The sequence below is a fragment of the Lepidochelys kempii genome, chromosome 2, assembly GCF_965140265.1.
Source record: "Lepidochelys kempii isolate rLepKem1 chromosome 2, rLepKem1.hap2, whole genome shotgun sequence".
Taxonomy (NCBI): Eukaryota; Metazoa; Chordata; order Testudines; family Cheloniidae; genus Lepidochelys; species Lepidochelys kempii.
Genome location: NC_133257.1, coordinates 247531172 through 247550135, shown reverse-complemented (window position 1 = coordinate 247550135; position 18964 = coordinate 247531172). Strand labels below are relative to the sequence as shown.

The window sequence follows — 18964 nt, the reverse complement described above, 5'->3', positions numbered from 1 at the left end:
GAGAGACATTTCTTACACCGTCCCCGGGTTAGAAATTTACAGAAATTGGGTTTAATAATAAACAAAACAAATTTTATTAACTATAAAAGGCAGATTTTAAGTGGTACAGGGGGAACAAGCAGAATAAAGCAGATTACTAAGCAAATGAAATCAAAACATGCAAACTAAGCTAGTTTCACTAAAGACATTGGTTACAAATAGTATTTCTCACCCTAGATATTGTTGCAGGCAGTTCGCAAAGTTTGTGTGGTTCAGAGTTCCAGGTATATTCCTTTACAGACTGGACCCCCATCTCAGCCTGGACTCCCCCCTTGCCTTCCCTTTTGCACTTTCTCCTCTTGGGCAGACAGGCCAGGGAGAGGAGGAGTCCTGTTTGCCTTCCTCCACACCCTTAAATAGGATTTACATAAGGTGGGAATCCTTTGTTTCCCAAACTTGACCACCACCCCCCGCTTTCCCTTACAGTGGAAAGTTACATCAAGTCCCAGGTAATGTTTAGTATCAGATGACAAGACCACCTGACTCTGTAGCATCACAGTGTCCACGAGTCAGTGGCAGTAGAGAGAGTCCACAGGAAGGCCAAGCTTTTCACAGCTCATTGTCTTCACGGATGGGCCACCCGTCCTGAAGTATTAGCCGTGGGTGTCACCCAAAGTAGCATAGTTGAAGTACAGATACATAGTCAATATTCCCAATTTCAGATACAGAAATGATACAGGCATAAAAATAGGATAATCACATTCAGTAAGTCATAACCTTTCCAAGGATCTCTCACATGAGCCATCTTGCATATCTCAATGATGTCATTCATATCATAAGCATATTTTCATAAAGAATATGGAATGACACGTCACAGACATGTTAACAAAATGTGAAGAGAAAGCTTGCTACAACAGAGTAACAAAGTGCCATTAAAACTAGAGCATGCCTACTGGATCTGAAAGTTTTCATTTAGTGCTCTCACAGGCAAGCAATTCTACTATTTACATTAACAGGAAAACAAAATGGGAAATTCTGTGGCCAAGACAACACTTACTATGGCTTTACCATACCATTTTCTTTATGTATGTTCTGGTGATTCTAAGGCAGGATGGAGAAAAAAAACATGAAAAATAAACTTTATTGACAAGTTGCTAGTTTAGTTCTTTCCCATGTTTAGTCTTAAGTTGCTAAAGAGAACATATTGTACTTTGTTTCTTTAATTTTCTACTTAGTAAAATTTCAGATTTTACAGAGATTTTTTTTCCCTGCTAAGAAATCCTCACTCAAAATGCTCATCTACACTGAAGAGACAATTCAATTCTCATTAGAATTGGTAAGGCAACTCCCATCTTTTCATGTACAATTTATATATCTCTTCCTACTGTATTTTCCACTCCATGCATCTGATGAAGTGGGTTTTAGCCGACGAAAGCTTATGCCCAAATAACTTTGCTAGTGTGTAAGGTGCCACAAGTACTCCTCATTGTTTTGCTGATACAGACTAACATGGCTACCACTCTGATTACGTGAGCAGTAGATGAACCAGACAAACTGTGCCCAAGTTAAGGATCTTCTCTACAGTGAGTAACAGAATAATCAAATTAGGAATGGTAAAATGCATTGACATAGGGCTGCTATTAGAACACCTGGGGGAAAAAAACCCCACTATCAAAGGCAGCCTCTTTTGCGGTTGAAGAATGAAATTATGACTTAGGAGATGAGAATTCAATTCACAGTTGTCTCAGCTTATGACCTTGGGCATGTCACCTACTCTTACTGTGCCTCAGTTCCTCATCCGTAAAATGGGAATAATATGGCCCACTTACTATGACAGATAGAAATACTACAAAACCAAAAAAATGACATACCGAGAACTGATAGTAGTTTAGTACAAGAGGAACTTAAAGAAAACTTCAGGGCTGGACAATAAGGATCCCAGATCTACTAAAACTAAGAATCACTTGACTCCACCACTGCCATTTTATTATCCTCATTAAAAAGTATACTGATGTTTTAAAAACAAAATTTAGATATGGGAGTTTCTCCAAGCTGCTGACATTAAAGATGGCAAAAGTTCAGTTTTATTCAGTTTTCTGCCAAAGTAGGATTGTTTCTTACAGCCAGTTTGCAGGTGCTTTGTCTAATTTTAATAGTATCCAACAATGGGGTTTCCACCGTTTCCAAGCTATTTCAAAGAGCCTAACACAGTAAGTAGTTTGATTGGTCATTAAATGTTGTATGGTGTCCATTCACTGAGGTTTCCTAGATACAAGATTGAAGAAATCCCTCTGACTCACTTAGCGCTTGTTTACATAGGAGTTTTAAAGTGGATCAAACCAAGTTAATCCTGTTTGAAAATGGCTGTATACATGATTCATTCCATCACTGCACACAAACTCCTCACTTGAGGAACTCTGGAGTCCTCTTGCCAAGTGGACTGGGATTCCTACAACTTAATTAGTGCAGTCTATTGTTCACGTGCATGCATCTGCCTCCATGCTTCTAAAGGCTATCCCACAGTGCTCTGCAGGTTGCCCATTACTGACTTGTCTGTTCACTTGTGTGTCATCCTCCTGCTCTGGGGTCAAGTTCCCAGGACAATCCCTTCCCCCTCTACAGTTGGAGCAGAGATAAAATATTCTCATTTTCTCCTGGATCCCACTGTATCATTATTCTTGGAGCCATACTGAGACCCTGGATTTCCATCGCCATCTGGAGAAAAGTATTGGTGCAGGACACTCTTGTGGCTGGCCACTAGAATAAAGACATTTTGGACTCAACACTGGGACAACGACCAATGAAGGAAAAAGAAAGAGAATGTACACTGAAATGAGGGACAATGACAATCTGGTAGAGGACAGGTGACCTGCCCATTTTATGACGAACTGGACAGGATCCTACACAATTATAGCACAACTCATCCAAGACACCATGTGGAACCTGCTCTCCCCACCACCAGAGATGACCAGCAAGACCCACTGGAGGATGCTGGAGAAGTGCTGATTCCTGAGAGAGTCAGGATCTTTTTGGGACCCCAAACCTAATGCTAGCCAGCTGGAAAGTCAGCTGCAGTCATGCCCTGCTGCAACATATACCGATTCCTGCTCTGCATCAGCAGAGGCTCAGTTCCAGTTAGAAAGCCAGGTTGCAAACAAAGAGTCCGATTCCCTGGAGGGAATTTCAACAGGTACCTATCTTTACAATTTATTGTCATGCTATACAACGCCTTCTGCCTTCTATTCTGGGTGCCCCACGGCCACAGCCATTTTAGACAGATGTGAGCCAGAAGCTAGCCCCTGCCTCCCTCTGTCCATGCTGACCTGTTGGCCACCCCATACGTGTACCCAAATTGGCGGCTGCTCCGCCCAGGTGACAGTCCTCATGCAAGCCACAGCTATCAACAGTCTTCAGGACCGTGCCACAGAGGTCACTTGTCCATCTTAATTTCTCCTTTCCTCATCTGCCCTACCTAGAAAATGCCACCCATTCACCAGCCCAAAATGGCGGCTAGCTGCATGGTGCAGCCACGGCCTCTACCCCACCCCCCAGCACATTTGATTAATGAAAACAATTTATTATTGCAAAATGCAACTGTTTTTTGAGACGGTGGTTACAGGAAAATAAATGTGGTTAGTGTTCCGAGTTTACGTAAGGTATAAATGGACATTACATGCCCAGAAAAAGGTACAAACAGTACTGTTCCCTGATGAGGTTTCAATGCCCTGTAACATACATAGTCCACTAACAATCACAGCAAGACCCCATCTGCACTCTCTCCATGTTTGCAGGGGAGATAACAGAATTTAAGACGGAGGAATTGTTCAATTTTAGTTTGCACACCATAGGGAATAGCTGCACACCCATCTATCCCTAGTATAGCATACCCATGCTTCCCTCCCCTCCCAGTTTAGCTTGCAAGTCCTTTCCTCTCCTGCAGTACTTCTGAGGTGGCCCACTCTGGTGAATAACTTCACAGAATACCTCACTGGTCTGCCCTTTCCTTTTTTAAGCAATACTGTTCTCTGCTTCCTGGTCACCTGCCTCAGTGCATCATCAAGAGTGTGGACAGCCTAATGGGGATCCACAGGGGATTACTCTCTGCTCAGCCTTGAATGCATCTCCGATCCCTCCAACACCAGAGGGCCTAAAACAAAACTGCAAAACCAAAATTGGAACATAATTCCAACTCAACTCATCCCATCCCACCCCACCCCCACATCCTACTGAAGCACAGCAGGAAACATATAGCATACAGAAATCCTAGTGCACGCAGCACCTCCTCACATGCAGGCCACTTACCATCTCTGAGCTTCCCCAAGATGGCAAGTGTCTTAAGGAGGTAAAGTCATATAGGCATAATAAATGAAAATGCTACCATGGCCAGTCTGAATTATGAACAATAAGCAACTGGGTGTCCCCTCCCCACTTTCAATACTCCCACAACCACAGCACCTGCAACAGCCAAACCATCAAGGACAGGGCCTCTAGCTACTGTTGAGGGGCTGGCCAACCAGAAGGAAGGAGCAAAAAAAGGAAGATTCAGGACAAAATGTTCAACGAATTCATGGCAGAGCCCTAAACGAAGACCACACTGGCTGATAGAGGAAGAAAGAAATTCAGCTCTCCCAGGAGACTGTGGCAGTGATCAAGGAAAGTATCACAGTGGCTAAGGAAAGCATTGACAAAAAAGACAGGAATACACAGAAGCAACTCATGAATGCAATCCTGAACCAGAATGCTCTCCTACAAAACATGATCCTGCTAGGCCACAATACTGGTTATGGACACCAGCAGCAATTCATCAATGCCATATCCACGCAGCACTTGTTGGAGAGGCCACTCCCCTCTCAGGTCCAACATCCGCTCACCAGGAACACTGGTTCCAGAAGTCCAGAACTTTTGAACCTTGGCACCAGAACGACTGTGTACAAGTGGTAAAACCTAGACACACTAACTTTAAGCCTCTTCCCCCTGCAAACTTGTTATTTTTGCTCTGTTTACATTGTTGCACTTTTAGTTTGGTTCACATTGTTTTATTTAAAAGGTTTGCTTTTTGCTGGTCAGAATGTTTTGGAAAATGTATTTAAATAATAAATACCTTTTTTATTTGCAAAGTTTTTGGCTTTGTTACTGTTCCATAATAAAAATGATTTAAAATCCATGTTGGTCCATTCTCACTCATCACTAATGGAACACAAAATTCTTTAAATAAAGCTAAAATAATTCAAAGTTTTACAGACGTATATAGCCAATATCCCACCTCCACCAGCCTTAAATGTACTGAACTGATCAAAATTTATCCCAGTTTGCCCCACCACGGAGTAGCAGCTGGATACACAGACACACATCCAACCAGGAGATTCAAAATATGAGCAATAGGTATCCCTAAAAGTATTCTCCTGCGTGCTAGTATTCTCTACAGGATGCCCTGCTGGCTGCTCGAACTGCCAAGCAAGTCTCTGCACCTCGGCTCCACGCATTGATAAGGCCTTCCCCCTTGGTCTCAAATATTATGCAGAACACAGCTATGATAATTGGGACTCTCTCTGCTGCATCCAAAATGATTCCATAAGCAGCAGCATCTGTCTTTCAAAATAGACAAATGCACACGATCACCTTCCGGCAACTACTCAGACAGTTAAAATGTTCCTTCCTTCTGCTTGGTGGTAAGGTGGGTGAAGACCAAAGCCGAATGTGTGGCTGTGTGCACTGTAATACAGCCCAGGCAGTCCCTGCATACTCTCACTTGCCACCATAGCAGCATAGTGCATTTCAGGGTCCATGCTGGCAGGAAGCAATTCAAAAACGGCAAAAATGCTCATCCAAAAAGGAAGCATGACATGAAACAACAGAACATGGGGGTTTAAAATCTGAATCCTCCTAACTTCCACTTCGCATCCCACAATTCACAGCGAAAACTATCCCATAATATACACTGCTCAGCCACACAGCAAAGGACTTTGGGATATTCCCCCCCCCCCCCCCCCGAGAATGATACTCCACCAGTTTGCAGCAAACTACTAGCGCGTGTTCAGACCATGTTGAAATTTCTAACAGAACAAGCATATTAGGTGCATGCTATTGGTGGCACTTGTATACTGTGAGTTACCAGATGTGCATCTAAAAAGTTGCATTAAACCCCTTATGTAGACATACCCTTAGCCATTACCAGACTAAAGTAAATTTTGGAAATTCCCAGTGAACATGTTCACTTTGTCTACACAGAGCCAGATTTTTAGGTAGGGGCATTGGGATAGTAGGGGCAAAGGGGTCCTACCAAAAAAAAAATTGTGCCTTTATTTGCTTACTATGAGGCAGACCACTAGCTGCTCAAACTACGGAGCAGTTACAAGTGTGTTGTAAGTTTTGATCTAGGTTTGCAGAGGAAGACTGTCACTATATTTTATTGAGAAACGCTAATCCTTTACAGAAATTAAAAAAAAACGAACAAAAAAACCCAAAACACACGCTTCTGTGGGTTCATTGGTTCATTCCAGGCTCCAGACCAGTACCTAAGGAGTTACGTTTTCCAAGGTCTACAGCTATTCCAAAAGCCTCCCAACAGACATTCTGTGAAGGGGAGAATGAACTGGCAGAAAGCAGACGCCTAACCTTCATTTGAGGGGCACAGCCAGGATGGCTAGAGAATACGTTTCAGCGCATTCCCAATAAGCTCCTGGGAGCTGGGTTCTTGTGCTCTCAGGGTTTCTGGTAGGGCCTCCACAAGCAGCAACGCGTTGTGATGAATACCCCCAGTGCACAGAGGTCCAGAGAAGTAATCTACACCTTTCTGCACCAGTTTACAGAAATATAGCCTTATAACCTTTAAAAAGTAATTCAATTCAAATAAACTGGAAAAAAAGAGTGATTTTCATAAAAAAATCTAAAGTGCTTTCTTGTTAATGTTTTAGCCAGGACCTCAGCTGGAATTATTCTTTGAAGCATCTACATAAAAAGTTTTACAAATTAGATGACCTATTTCTTTATATGTTTCTTGAATTCTACTGAAGTAACAAGCTTTGCTCATGAATCTACAGACACCATTCCCAGATTCTGTACAGGAAGCACCAAGTAATTACTAATAAAACATTCAGACATTTTGTATGAGAGGGAATATATGGCTTTTAAAGAAAGCCCTTCAGAAGCACAGTTCAATATACTATGTCACTGACAAAGGTGCTCTACACGAGCAGTACCCTAAGAACCACGATACTAGTATAGGTTCATGAAAAGCTTGAAAAATAATGACACTTCATAGGAAGAAAAGCTTACCACTCCTGAAAACTACAGAATATGTTTAATCTTCAGGTCTCATGCTATGAATAGCATTTCAAGTCTTCCAAACCTCATGTTAACTGTTTGCCTTCAGAAGCTCCTTTACCACAGTTTAGACATTAAATGAAATCTGTTTTCTCTAAAGTAATCGAAGATGGTTAATCCCATTTCTAAACAGATACGGAAGAGCAGAAATTTGAGATTTGGCTCTAAATTTGCATCTAGCATTACGTGTTTTAATTAAGGACACTTAACTATTTTAGAAGAACTAGCATTAGACAAAAAGTATAGTGAGTGGCTTCTCAGAGTGGGAGACTAATGCAAATGAGCGGACACCCTTTTCTTTAGAGCAACAACTGATGTACCTATTAGATCCAGATGTAGCACTGAAAGTTACTGGTATTTTGACTGTTCCCTAGAGTCAGATAGATATTCTGAGGAGAGGCAACTTTAGCATAGAACAAAAACTCTGCACATCTGAAATAATGTCACTCTAAATTTGGCTCAGTATATTCCGGTCTGTGATTTTAAAGAGAAGAGAAACATCTACATTTGAGTTTGAGGCAGAACAGAATTGAGGCAACAAAGTGACTCAACCAAAAAGAAATAAGGTCCCCAATCTCCACTTATGCCCATGTTTTAGGACAACCTGGAGAATACATGTGTTTAATTAGTGGAAGTGAGAAAAGCAGAGTGCACTAGTTTAAAGCGGTCTAGTGATCTGTTTGTTATATGCTCTAGCAAAGCATGTTTTAAGTGTTAAGAGAAGATCAATCAGATAACACATTGTGCTGAATATAAGTGCACCTCAAGCCCCTAGTGCAGTGGTCCCCAAATGTGGGGAAGGGTGCGGCAGGCCTAGGCCAACCTCACCAGAGGGTGGGAAGGGAGCGCTTCCCATCCCCGCTCTGTTACCAGCCCCAGGGGTAGGGGGTAGCAGCTGCTGGTGGAGCCTGGAGGAGCACTCTGAGACCACTCAGTCTAGAGGTATTGACAGCTCCCTGCTCCTACCCCTGCCCCAAGTGCAGCTCCCCCTCCCTACCCCACTTACCCCCTACCCAGTCCCAAAGGCAACATTTTCCTTAAAGGCAAAGCACTTACATTTTAGTCTCTTAAATCATTTAAGTACTATTTATGCAAGAAGTCAAATTTTGCATTTGGTTAATAAAAAAAATTTCAAACCCAAATGTCTAAGTTTTTTGGAACATTTGCTACTATCACTATAAATCTGTACACAAGTTGCATTTACCATGCATTTTGCCAAAAGCCACATGAACCCCATAATGCAATTTATTAGATCCTGCACTGCAACATGTATTTTGTGCAGTCTGCCAGAGTGCTTTGACTATGCAAAATACCATTTTACACAAGTTAACACACTTTCAAGCTAAAAATATCCATGCCAGGATTTATTCCGGTAAAATTTCTCCTCATGTGAGAGTCTAGCACTTTCTTTTGACTGACTTCAGGGTTGGCAACTTAATTTTAATTGTTTTTTGTTTTTTTTTTTTTAAAAAAACCCTCCTCTCCAACTGGCTTTAGCATACTAGTAAGTGCATAACATGTTAACTAAAGAAGCATACTACTCCAAGACTGAGCAACAACTTTGTACCATGAAGGTGAATTTCCAGGAGTTGTGGAAACACGGCCACCTAGACAGCTATTTCTCAGGATTTTTGGTGGTGGTGCCATGTACCGCCCACATCCTGTATTAGAACGTTTTGGGCTACAATTTGTATTAAAGACTGCCAAACAAAAGTGCATATTTGTTTAATATACAAAACAAAGACTACACTAGGTAACTAAGTGAAATTATTTTTTTACTATAATACTTACTAGATGAGAACCGTCTTTAACTTCTTGTACTTGCTGCACCTGCGGTTCAGCCACAACTTTAGTGTCCTGATCAGAAGTCATGAGCTGTCTGCTTTTTGGCTCCTCAGAGAGAACTTTACTGGTCACCTTGGTAAGCTGCAGAGAAAACAAAGATACAGATGCTATAAAAGTGACTGTTAAAATAGTTCAAGAATTCATAAGCAACTTCATTTTGTAGAACAATGGCAAGAAGAACAGCTACAACTGTTTCTACTGTAGATTTTCCAGTAGAAAACAGCTGTAAGCACAATTTACATTGATCCACCTCGAGACGCATTCAGGTTGGTTTCCAACAATGCACCACCTCTTTTTGCCACTGCTGCAGCTAATTTATTTTTTCCATTTGATTAAAAAGATTCCCAATTCCAGTACAAATGGATTTTCAGGTTCCCATCTGTTATAACATTTCATCTTAGCAATTTTTTAAAAAAGGAGGTCACATCACAATTGCTTTTCTATGTTAGCAGGACTTAAGTCACTTTATTCCATCATGCTTGAAAGTTCCTTTATCCAGCCGGATGGGTAGAAAGCTGATGAGGGGTGAAAATCTGCAGGACAGGGATGGCTTCAAATTTTACAGCTATTATTAAATACCTCTGTCTTAGTAAACCGGTGTTTCATAAAAAAAATAATAATGAGCAAGTCATTGTATACATCACATCCTTCATTTTTAAAAAAGGACCGGAATGTAAATGAGAATATTTTTGTGGGAGGGGCAGAACCTCATCTGAAATACTATGTACAATTCTGGTCTCCCGTGTGTAAGAAAGATGAACTCAAACTGGAACAGGTGAAGAGAAGGGCTACTTAGGATGATCAGAAGAATGGAAAACCTTCCTTCTGGAGAGAAGGCTCAAAGAGCTTGGCTAGTGTAGCCTAACCAAGTAAGGCTGAGAGGAGATTGGTGTATTTGTAGAGAACAATCCTAAGAGATAAATACCAGGGAGGGAAAGGAGTTAAGTGAAGCACCAACGTTGGCACAAGAACAATGGACATAAACTGGCCATCAACAAGTTTAGGCTTGAAATTAGACAAAAGGTTTCAACCATCAGAGAAGTGACATTCTGGACCAGCCTTCTAATGGGAGCAGTGGGGGCAAAAAATCTAAATTGGCTTCAAAACAGAGCTTGGTAAGTTTATGGAGGGGATGGGATGATGAGACTGCCTACAATGACATGTAGCTGATCTGCAACTGCTAGTAGCAAATATTCTCAACGGCCAGAAATGGGACACTAGCTGGGGAGGGCTCCCAGATACTACAGAGAATTCTTTCACATGTGTCTGGCTGGCTGGGCCTTGTGCACATGCTCTGGGTCTAACTGAGAGACCTATTTTGAGTTGGGAAGGAATTTCCCCCCAGGTCAGAGGGGCACAGACTGGGATTTTTCAACTCTCTTTTGCAGCATGGGGAACAGGTCACTTGCAGGTTTAAAGTAGTGCAAATGGTGAATTTTCTGCAACTTGGAGTCTTTACATCATGATTTGAGGACTTCAGAAACTCAGCAAGAGGTTATGGGTCTACTACAGGAGTAGGTGGGTGAGGTTCTAGGGACTGCAACGTGCAGGTGGTCAGACTAGATCAGAGGTGGGCAAACTATGGCCCACGGGACCATTCTGCCTGGCCTGAGCTCCTGGCCAGGGAGGCTAGTCCCCGGCCCCTCCCCCTGAGCCTCATCGCAACGCGCAGCCAGTGCTCTGGGCCGCCGCTTCTGCCACGCAGCACAGCTGGCTCTCGCATGGTAAGGGGGCAGGGAGTCCCACGGGCAGTTGGATTGAGGGGGGGAGGCTCGGGGGGTGGTGGCGGCGGCGGTCAGAGGCAGGGGAGGGGCTGGATAGGACATGGGAGTCCTAGGGGGCCTGTCAAGGGACGGGGTTGTGGATAAGGGTTGGGGCAGTCAGGGGACAAGGAGCAGAGGGGATTGGAAGCAGTTGGATGGGGTGGAGGTTTTGGGGGGTTGGTCGGGAAGCGGGAGAGGACAGATCGGGGACAGGGGGCCCGGCTGTTTGGGGAGGCACAGCCTTCCCTACCCAGCCCTCCATATAGTTTTGCAACCCCGATGTAGCCCTTAGGCGAAAAAAGTTTGCCCATCACTGGACTAGATGATCATGATCATAGAATCATAGAATATCAGGGTTGGAAGGGACCCCAGAAGGTCATCTAGTCCAACCCCCTGCTCGAAGCAGGACCAATTCCCAGTTAAATCATCCCAGCCAGGGCTTTGTCAAGCCTGACCTTAAAAACCTCTAAGGAAGGAGATTCTACCACCTCCCTAGGTAACGCATTCCAGTGTTTCACCACCCTCTTAGTGAAAAAGTTTTTCCTAATATCCAATCTAAACCTCCCCCACTGCAACTTGAGACCATTACTCCTCGTTCTGTCATCTGCTACCATTGAGAACAGTCTAGAGCCATCCTCTTTGGAACCCCCTTTCAGGTAGTTGAAAGCAGCTATCAAATCCCCCCCACATTCTTCTCTTCTGCAGGCTAAACAATCCCAGCTCCCTCAGCCTCTCCTCATAACTCATGTGTTCCAGTCCCCTAATCATTTTTGTTGCCCTTCGCTGGACTCTCTCCAATTTATCCACATCCTTCTTGAAGTATGGGGCCCAAAACTGGACACAGTACTCCAGATGAGGCCTCACCAATGTCGAATAGAGGGGAACGATCACGTCCCTCGATCTGCTCGCTATGCCCCTACTTATACATCCCAAAATGCCATTGGCCTTCTTGGCAACAAGGGCACACTGCTGACTCATATCCAGCTTCTCGTCCACTGTCACCCCCAGGTCCTTTTCCGCAGAACTGCTGCCTAGCCATTCGGTCCCTAGTCTGTAGCTGTGCATTGGGTTCTTCCGTCCTAAGTGCAGGACCCTGCACTTATCCTTATTGAACCTCATCAGATTTCTTTTGGCCCAATCCTCCAATTTGTCTAGGTCCTTCTATATCCTATCCCTCCCCTCCAGCGTATCTACCACTCCTCCCAGTTTAGTATCATCCGCAAATTTGCTGAGAGTGCAATCCACACCATCCTCCAGATCATTTATGAAGATATTGAACAAAACCGGCCCCAGGACCGACCCTTGGGGCACTCCACTTGATACCGGCTGCCAACTAGACATGGAGCCATTGATCACTACCCGTTGAGCCCGACAACCTAGCCAACTTTCTACCCACCTTATAGTGCATTCATCCAGCCCATACTTCCTTAACTTGCTGACAAGAATACTGTGGGAGACCGTGTCAAAAGCTTTGCTAAAGTCAAGAAACAATACATCCACTGCTTTCCCTTCATCCACAGAACCAGTAATCTCATCATAAAAGGTGATTAGATTAGTCAGGCATGACCTTCCCTTGGTGAATCCATGCTGGCTGTTCCTGATCACTTTTCTCTCATGCAAGTGCTTCAGGATTGATTCTTTGAGGACCTGCTCCATGATTTTTCCAGGGACTGAGGTGAGGCTGACTGGCCTGTAGTTCCCAGGATCCTCCTTCTTCCCTTTTTTAAAGATTGGCACTACATTAGCCTTTTTCCAGTCATCTGGGACTTCCCCGGTTCACCACGAGTTTTCAAAGATAATGGCCAATGGCTCTGCAATCACAGCCGCCAATTCCTTCAGCACTCTCGGATGCAACTCGTCCGGCCCCATGGACTTGTGCACGTCCAGCTTTTCTAAATAGTCCCTAACCACCTCTATCTCCACAGAGGGCTGGCCATCTCTTCCCCATGTTGTGATGCCCAGCGCAGCAGTCTGGGAGCTGACCTTGTTAGTGAAAACAGAGGCAAAAAAAGCATTGAGTACATTAGCTTTTTCCACATCCTCTGTCACTAGGTTGCCTCCCTCATTCAGTAAGGGGCCCACACATTCCTTGGCTTTCTTCTTGTTGCCAACATACCTGAAGAAACCCTTCTTGTTACTCTTGACATCTCTGGCTAGCTGCAGCTCCAGGTGCGATTTGGCCCTCCTGATAACATTCCTACATGCCCGAGCAATATTTTTATACTCTTCCCTGGTCATATGTCCAACCTTCCACTTCTTGTAAGCTTCTTTTTTATGTTTAAGATCCGCTAGGATTTCACCATCAAGCCAAGCTGGTCGCCTGCCATATTTACTATTCTTTCGACTCATTGGGATGGTTTGTCCCTGTAACCTCAACAGGGATTCCTTGAAATACAGCCAGCTCTCCTGGACTCCTTTCCCCTTCAAGTTAGTCCCCCAGGGGATCCTGGCCATCCGTTCCCTGAGGGAGTCGAAGTCTGCTTTCCTGAAGTCCAGGGTCCGTATCCTGCTGCTTACCTTTCTTCCCTGAGTCAGGATCCTGAACTCAACCAACTCATGGTCACTGCCTCCCAGATTCCCATCCACTTTTGCTTCCCCCACTAATTCTACCCGGTTTGTGAGCAGCAGGTCAAGAAAAGCGCCCCCCCTAGTTGGTTCCTCTAGCACTTGCGCCAGGAAATTGTCCCCTACGCTTTCCAAAAACTTCCTGGATTGTCTATGCACCACTGTATTGCTCTCCCAGCAGGTATCAGGAAAATTAAAGTCACCCATGAGAATCAGGGCATGCGATCTAGTAGCTTCCGTGTGGCCGGAAGAAAGCCTTATCTACCTCATCCCCCTGGTCCGGTGGTCTATAGCAGACTCCCACCACTACATCACTCTTGTTGCACACACTTCTAAACTTAATCCAGAGTCACTCAGGTTTTTCTGCAGTTTCGTACCGGAGCTCTGAGCAGTCATACTGCTCCCTTACATACAGTGCTACTCCCCCACCTTTTCTGCCCTGCCTGTCCTTCCTGAACAGTTTATAACCATCCATGACAGTACTCCAGTGCCTTCTGGATGATGGTGCCTTCTGGCCTTAAAGTCCCTGAGTACAAATGGAGGTTTTTTGTTAGTTTTTTAAATCCCATTGTTAGCCCTAGAGTACCACACACACACACGAAATTGTGCAATTTGTGGGAAGTACCACTTTGAACATGTTAGATTTAGTGCTAAAGCCAAGGGGTGAGATGTAGTGTTGTGCCTGTAAGAGGAGGCACAGAATGCACACCCCAGGGAAATGAAGAGGTTGGGGTATATGCTAGGGTAGTTTTAAGTAATCTTCACACTCTCCAAACCCTGGGCTACTCTGGAGGATGGAGCAATCTCCAGCCTAACTCAGAGAGCCCTGTGGCCTTTTTAAGTTACAGCAGAGTCCCAGGAATGCCTGCAATCTCCACAGCACTGCAGACCTGCCCAGGCACATGCACCACTGAACTAGGGCTTCGCAAGCGGGTCCAGTGAGGCACCCTTACTGCCATTACCTCAGTACCTGCTGTGAGGAAGATTTTCCCCAGGCAGGACTAGGGGTTTTAATGCACATTTATGCCACATTAGCCCTTTTACTCAGCATAAAGGGAGCACACAAGTAAAGTATTCAAGATCTCACTCAAGAGGTTTTGCAGGTAGCTAGAGAAACTACAGTTAGAACTGAAAGTGAAACTTTAAAACATTACTAGAGTAATGTATGGCAAATACAGAAAGTAAATTTTGGAGCCTACATTGAGAAGGTGTTCTACATGTGGAATGACTCTGTATATCCCAGATATTCATATAGCGCTATGGCAGATCCAAGTAAATAGGCTAGGGAGAATAATTTTTTTAAAAATAATTTTGATAAATTTCAGTGTTTATTTTTAAAGCTTTTTTCCTAATTTATTATCTATTTACATTCACAATTTTGCAAATTTATATTTGCATATGCAATGATAAATGTTGAGACTCAAAATTAAAGCATTATAAACCATTAACACACAAGTTGTCAACATTAAATATCAAAATACACAAAATTAAATATCCTTAAATTCTCTAAGTTCTCAAGCAGCATTTTTCTTACTTTACCTACATGTACATTTCTATCAATGGAAATATTTTTTCATCAGTTTGTGTACATATGGTGAAACTGATGTTTACCAACAAAAGACTAATCCTTGCAAATCTACAAGTAACCAAAGAACTCAAAATTACAAGATCTAGGTTCCATTATCTGACTCATTGCTCATTCAACAGATCCATCATTTTACTGGCATTGCTCAAGGAACTGAAATTTAAGTCGCTGTCAAGACTAAGCATCTAGTTTAAACGAACCCTTGCTTATCGTATCATGCTAAATATGCAACAGTGGTGGTTTGACCAGACAGCATGAAAAATATTTTGGGCATATTCTTTTGGAAAACCAGTGTACCACTTCTACCCAACCAGTTCTTGAGGAGTAGCCCCTTAAATGAAGCACGTGAGGAAGCAGTAGGGTAAAGAAAATAAATTTCTTTGTGGTGAAGGACTAAGGAACCGTAAGAGCCAAATAAAGTGTTGGCATGTGAGGTGTCAGAAAACATTGTTATTTGTATATTAATATTTCATGAAGTCTAATTAAACAGTTTCACTACTAGTTACTTCAAGATGAAACTATGTTTGAGAACATTAGATATTTGTAACTATTGAATCTCTACATTTCTTCCCCCCAGAAATTCAAGGGTGGGAAGAATCTGTCCAAACACTAACAGAGCCCAGGTATCTAGGAAATATTCCTGAAAGTATTCTTTAACAACACCCACTCTCACTAGTTATTAACCGTGAAGATTTTTTTTTTAAAATAACGTAGTGTGTAGGCTACTAAAGTACATTCTGGTAATATATATTTTGATTTGCCACAGAACATGACAGGAAACTAACAATGAATGGTTACTTATGCTATAGAGTTAATGGGGTTCTTTGAGATGCTGTAGTCAGGGTAGATCCCATTAAGCATGCATATGACTCAAGCACAGTGCTTTTTTGTTTTATTAGCAGAGTCCAGTGGGGCCACACATGCATCTTGTGGTTCCTTGTAATCCTGTATGAGAGCAGTAAGGACTGGGAGGCCACAACCGTCCCTCAGTTCATTTGCAATTCAAAGCTCAGGTAACTGAGGCCTTTGAAAAACAGGCATGGAGGGCAGAACATGGGATCCACACTGGCTACCTTGAAGACCCATAGTTAATATAGATAAGAAACTCTCCTCTCCAATTACTTGTCAGTGTGGATCCCACACTAGGTGACTGCAAAGCAGAATCTGCCTTGGACTGTGGGCAAGGAGTCTTGGCTATATCAACTAGGTTGGAGTACCATTCTTCTGAAATTGGCATCTGCCCAGGCATAACCAAGTGAATGCATGGCCTGTGACCTGTCCATGACTTGTACTATGTACCCCTGACTAAATCTCGGGTGCTTGGGGGAGAGGCAGCGGCCCAGGGGTGCGCAGGTATTGGGAGGGTGGCCCAGAATCCCCACTGGTGTTTGGAATGGGCAGCAGCGTGCGGCTTGGGCCCCCCCTGGTGCTGGAGGAATGTCAGTGCTGGCAAGCTGAGAGTCTTGGGCAACAGCACCCCCTCCCAGCAGCAGCACAAGTTTGGGTTTTGGAGGGGGTTCTGGGCTGCGGGTTGGAGTGCTAGAGGGGGTGAGGGCTCTGGGCTGCGCTTACCTTGATGGGCTGCCTGGAAGCGGTGACATCCCCCACCCCAGCTCCTAGACAGAGGCACGGCCATGCAGCTCTGCGCGCTGCCTGTGCCCTGAGTGGGCGGTGCCTGTAGACAGAGGCAGCACACAGAGCTCCCTGGCCATGTCTCCACCTAGGAGCCGAGGGCTGTAAAGGCAGCCCCCAGACCAGCTGCACCAGCCGTTGCAGAGGTCAGGGGTGACTTCTGTGACAAACTCACAGCCTTATGAATAATCCATAACAAAAGGCCAGTGGGTTGCTCCCCGTGGCTGCCATACAGATCTCAGAGATCAGCACATTTCTGAAGGAGGCCGAAGAGGTTGCCTCTGCCCTGGTGGAGTGTCCCTTGACCTTTGAAGGGAGAGACATGCCAGCCATGTATTTCCAACAGTCATTACTCTGTGATCCACTTCAAGATCCTCTGAGGAAAAAAAGGCATGACCTTTTCAATATGCCAGATAAGGCCATGAAGAGGAAAGGAGACTTAGAAAGACTTTGTTCTGATGAGGTAAAGCAGGGCCCTGGACACATCCAGAGAAGGATGTTTTTCTCCTGGCGAGAAGTGTAGCTTCAGGAAGAAGACTGATAAGGCAATAGACTGGTTTCAGGTGCAATTCAGAGACCACTTTAAGAACCAACTTGGTGTGGTTTCATCACCACCATGTCTACATGAAAAGGTATTTATGGTGGTTCAATCATAGGAGACCTACAGCTTACCGATGTGATGGCCAGAAGGAAGACCATCTTGATGGTGAGGTGGCATAACGGGCATTCTAATGATGATTTGATGGCAGCTCTATGAGCTATAGAATGATGCTGAAGTCCCACAGGTGCCTGATCTCTAACCAGAGAGCAGGTATGAAGGAGAACCATGAGGAATCTCAATACTGTTGGTTGCAAAAAAGCTGAATGCGACTATATGGGAGTGTGGCATGCTGATATTATTGGCAGGTGGATTTAAGAGCTACAGGCTAGTCCTGCTTGCTTCAGCAGCCATATGTAGTCCAGAATCTTTGGTACTGGGGCCTCTACCAGGTTCAAATCCCCCCACCTTCCCATGGGCAGCCCAAAACAATCTTTTCTACTTTAAGTCCTTCTGGTCCAACTTTGCAAAAACAAATCTCCTGAGCATCTAGGGCAGAGGTAGGCAAACTATGGCCTGCGGGCCACATCTGGCCTGCCAGCAGATTTAACCGGGCCCTTGAACTCCTGCTGGGGAGTGGGATCTGGGGATTGCCCCACTCCCGCGCTCCAGCCGGAGCAAGGTCAGGGGCTGCTCCGTGTGCCATGGCTCCCAGAAGCAGCAGGATGTCCCCATTCCAGCTCTTATGTATAGGGACAGCCAGGGGGATCCACGCTCCACCCTCTACCCCCACAGCTCCCATTGACCAGGAACTGCAGCCAATGGGAGCTTCAGGGCAGCACCTGTGGACAGGGCAGCATGCAGAGTTGCCTGGTCATGCCTCTGTGTAGGAGATGGAGAGGGGATATGCTCATCCAGGAGCTTCCCCTCCTGCACCCCAACACCCTGTCCCAGCCATCTCCCATATTCCAAACCCTTCTGTCCCGGTTTGGAGTACTCGCCTATACCCCAAACCCCTCATCCCCAGCCCCACCGCAGAGCCTGCACCCCCGGCCAGAGCCCTCGCCCCATCCTGCACCCCAATCCAAATTTCATGAGCATTCATGGCCCCGCCACACAATTTCCATATCCAGATGTGGCCCATGGGCCAAAGAGTTTGCCCACCCTGCTCTAGGGGGCAATCCCTGTCAGTTCTACTCATCCAGCTGACATCCATGCCATTAGGTGCAACCACTGTGGGCGTATGGGCAATATTTGACCCTAGTTTTGCAACAGCATTTTCAAACAGATAGAAAGATGTACAGAAGGGCTGGCTGAACATCTGTGGAGATCTCACAGCACATCATATTGGCTGAAGCAATTTTGACCTTGGATATTATCCTGGGGAAGGCATGCAGCAGTCCTTGAGATCACCAAACAGAAAGGCATCTGAACAAAAGTCAGTGCTCACACGTTCACTGAAGCAGAACTGGTCATGGCAAACAGATCTATGGTGGAATATCAGGTCTAGGATAGATTTCTGTAGTGAATACTCACAGCTGTTCCAGGAATCAGCAATGGTCTGACCGACTTGGAGCTGGAAGATGTAGAGCTAGCATAATGTCACTCCATTATGATGGCACCATTCCCAAAACTCAATTGCTACCAGACAAAGAAAACAAGATGATGATCAAGTGCCTCTGTTTCTTATTTAAATTATGCAATGCCAATGTGTTGTCCGTCACAATCTGCACT

At 44.6% G+C, this 18964-nt stretch overlaps 1 protein-coding gene across 2 annotated transcripts in view; it reads right to left on the bottom strand.

Moving 5' to 3' along the window:
* LARP4B (La ribonucleoprotein 4B) overlaps window positions 1-18964 on the bottom strand; it is a 119496-nt gene that overhangs the window by 52929 nt on the left and 47603 nt on the right. For both annotated transcript variants that reach the window (XM_073334491.1, XM_073334490.1), the window contains exon 2: window positions 9094-9228. In XM_073334491.1, the coding sequence (XP_073190592.1) occupies window positions 9094-9174 (81 nt within the window). In that variant the 5' untranslated portion in view covers window positions 9175-9228. The remainder of the gene's footprint in view (window positions 1-9093; window positions 9229-18964) is intronic.